Source organism: Sprattus sprattus, assembly GCF_963457725.1.
Source record: "Sprattus sprattus genome assembly, chromosome: 17".
NCBI lineage: Eukaryota > Metazoa > Chordata > Actinopteri > Clupeiformes > Clupeidae > Sprattus > Sprattus sprattus.
The window spans coordinates 852,316-856,038 of NC_137915.1; the positions used below are offsets into that span (position 1 = coordinate 852,316).

Below are 3,723 nucleotides of genomic sequence, written 5' to 3' on the forward strand. Positions count from 1 at the left end.
GTATGAAAGTGTGTGTGTGTGGGCACAGTAAGTGTTGTGTGTTTTTTAGAGGGCTGCAGGAAGTGTCTCAGGTGGACTGATGAAAGCGTGGCAGACCCCTCTCAACACCTCCAGCTCTGCACTGGCACACACACACACACACACACACACACACACTGCCCCCCCCCCCCCCCGTCTCTCACACACATACTGTCCCCCCCCCCACCATCTCACATACACACACACACTGCCCAGTATCAGACACTCTCAGTCTCAGTCTCACACACACACACACTCAGTCACAGACACACACACACAAATACCCAGAGACATCACCTAGTTGGCACGAATGCTTTTATTGGACAGCTTTGAAAAAGAATCAAAGGCGACACAAAATATAATTTAGAGTTTCTACACAAACACTGGAGTTGGAATGGCAAGGTAGTTGTTGTTTTATTACACAGGCTGGGACAACTGGGTAGTCAACGAGGCAGAAGAACGTCTCGCTGGTAGGATATACACACAGCCTGATGGGTGCGACACACACACACACACACACACACACACACACACACACACACACACACACACACACACACACTCCCTCGGATCCATAGCTGTCATGGCATTTTGAATAGTGTTAATCACTGTACTGGATGATCTGTGCGATTACACCGCGGGCACATTCACAGCACACACACACACACACACAGACACACACATTCACAGCTGACTGCACTACGGCTGTCTCCTTTTCTACTCAAGCACGGTATATAGATCATGTGCATCTGACTATGAACACGAGGAGCAACAGGAGCGGAGGACACACACACACACACACTCACACACACACACACACTCACACACAAGCACACACACACACACACAAGCACACACACACTCACACACACAAGCATGGTAGAGTGATGATGTGCATCTGTACACCAGGAGCAACAGGAGGGGAGGACACACACACACACACACACAACACAAATATAAAATCGGACACATAAGAGAAGACAAGACAAGCAGCTGGCAAAGCGACAGTGAAGATCAGACGGGCGATGTTTTGTTCGTCTCCATGGAAACCAGCTCAAGCGGCGCTGATGTGGAGAAGGTGGAAGCGGCGTTTAGGATTCAGTCCTTGCTCAGACGTGTGTGTGTGTGTGTGTGTGTGTGTGTGTGTGTGTGTGTGTGTGTGTGTAGGATTCAGTCCTTGTTCTGACGTCGCCTGGCTCCTTTCAGACGTGCTGGGAACCGAGAGACAAACACACACACCAAAGAAGAGTTAGTCAGCGCAGTGTGTGTGTGTGTGTGTGTGTGTGTGTGTGTGTGTGTGTGTGTGTGTGTGTGTGTGTGTGTGTGTGTGTGTCAGCGCCTCCGCCTGCCTCCCCTGCCTATCACTGTAGCACATCAGTAAGCACTATGCAGCTCCATCAGGCTGTGGAAATAGTGTGAGATCAGACGGCTGTGGGGATAAAGTGTGTGTGTGTGTGTGTGTGTGTGTGTGTGTGTGTGTGTGTGTGTGTGTGTGTGTGTGTGTGTGAGTGTGATTAGACAGGAGAGATAGCCACTCTGCCTATGGGGGGGTTACACACGATACACTACACACACGATACACTACACACACGATACACTACACACACATGCTGATGGGTGTGTGTGTGTGTGTGAGTGTGTGTGTGTGTGTGTGGTGGCTGCTGTTGGGTGTGTGTGTGTGTGAGAATGTGTATATCTTACCTGATCTTTCCGGCGGCTGGGTGTGTGTGTGTGTGTGTGTGTGTGTGTGTGAGAGAGTGTGTATATCGTACCTGCTCTCTCCGGCGGCTGCTGGGTGTGTGTGTCCTGGAGGGGGGGCTGAGAGAGGAGAGGCTGCCTGTCAGAGAGGAGCCCCCCCCCAGACCCCCCCGTCCTGCTGACGGGCCTCTGCTCTCACCACTCAGCGCACAGTGCAGGAGCAGGTCCTCATCTACACACACACACACACACACACACACACACACACACACACACACACACACACACACACACACACAGGAGAACAGGGGTATAAGACAGGTGTGTGTGTGTGTGTGTGTGTGGGTGTGTGTGTGTGTGTGTGTGTGTGTGTGTGTGTGTGTGTGTCAGCGCACAGTGCTTGAGCAGGTTCTCATCTACAGGACATACACACACAGGAAAACAGGGGTATAAGACAGGTGTGTGTGTGTGTGTGTGTGTGTGTGTGTCTCCTCACCCTCTGGGTTCCAGCGTGCAGGTCTCTCCCTGCGTCTCTCGGCCGTCAAGCTGTTGCCCCCCTCCAGCCTCCTCCTGCCCCCCCCCTCCAGTCTGCCCCCCCCTTCCAGCACGTCCACCAGCAGTTGCAGTGGCTGGTCCATAGGGGGCGGTGCAGGGGGAGGGGGCAGGTCTGCAAACAGGGCTTCATAAGTACACCTCTCAACACCTCAAATACCCTACAGAGTGTGTTTCACACCTGCGGTGTCGCTGTGCTGGTATGTGCAATGGTTTTCCTGTTATGTATTTGTGTGTGTGTGTGTGTGTGACTGTGTGTGTGTGTGTGTTTGTGTGAATAAGAAGAACTCTTAGCAACTCTTGCACAGTGTTTGTGTTGTTGTGTGAGACATAATAGGCTCTTTATTAATATTTGGATGCTGTGGTGTTGTATCAGTATTGGTCATTCCAAATAAATGAATCAAATATGTGTGTGTGTGTTTGTGTGTCCTCCTACCTGAGGTGGCGCTGTGCTGGTGTCGGTTCGGTCCTTCTCTGCTGGGCTTCTTCTTGCCTCGCTTTGGGGACTGAGGGCTGACATCACAGGAGAACCCAGAGAACTGACCTATCAGAGCAGAGCACAGGGTCAGGATTCCACAGTCACAGGCCAATAGGCTCACACCTCACGTTTAAACATCTGGCTATGTTCCGTTTCCATACATCCATGAGTATACTTATACGCAGTACACAGTACACACTTACTAGATACGCATATTCTCAGCAGGTGAGTGTTGTTCCAAATCTAATACTCCGTGGTGCACTTACCGGAAATTAACTACAGTCCCGGGTGGGGGGATAGCCAGCTGCTTAGCATAACTGCCATTCAGAACTAATGGTAATGCTACCAAGCTAGGCTAGCTAGGTATGCTAACTGTCCGTATACATCGTTAAAAAACACCAAAATACTCATGTCACTGGCTTTAATTTGAGAATGACATGTTAGTAGTACATTTAATATCAGTACAGTTGTTTAATTACTGCTGATATTGACATTTACGGTCTGTAGCCTTGTGGTCTTCTGACTGGCCACCGTAGCCATTATGTCCGCCATTGATTTCGAAATAAAACGCAAAGCTCTGCCTGGCTCCGTCTCTTCCGCTACGTAGACAAGATGGCGGCCCTTGAGAATGGAAAGTGTACCCTGGTTCCACACTCAGCTTTTTGTCCGTTATGAGTACACATACGGGTCCTTTGGGTATACTTCTTTTCGCCGCGATCAAAATCGGAACACCCTACATACTCAAACTAAGGATGGTAGGTACGGAGGGTATGGAAAACGGAACAGAGCCCTGGTGTTTGAGGCCGGCCCACCTTTCCCAGAATCCCCTGCGGAGATCCCCTCGATCTGCATGATGTCACGCCAGTGTCCAGAGGGGTGTGGCCGGGTGATGTCTCCTGACGCGTGATTGGACAGCAGGCTGGCACAGGGTCTGTGTGACGGAGAGCCCGGGGCGCATGCTGGACCCCTGTCAACCA

The 3,723-nt window shown here is 51.0% G+C and overlaps 1 protein-coding gene across 1 annotated transcript in view; it reads right to left on the reverse strand.

The window, feature by feature from the left end:
• Nucleotides 1-1,188: 1,188 nt before the first annotated feature.
• Nucleotides 1,189-3,723, reverse strand: part of LOC308378214 (roundabout homolog 2) — a gene marked incomplete at both ends in the record, with an annotated part of 62,953 nt that continues 60,418 nt past the window's right edge. The window contains 4 exons of the mRNA XM_080855073.1: nt 1,189-1,229; nt 2,213-2,383; nt 2,705-2,812; nt 3,559-3,713. Coding sequence (XP_080711199.1) covers nt 1,189-1,229; nt 2,213-2,383; nt 2,705-2,812; nt 3,559-3,713 — 475 coding nt within the window. The remainder of the gene's footprint in view (nt 1,230-2,212; nt 2,384-2,704; nt 2,813-3,558; nt 3,714-3,723) is intronic.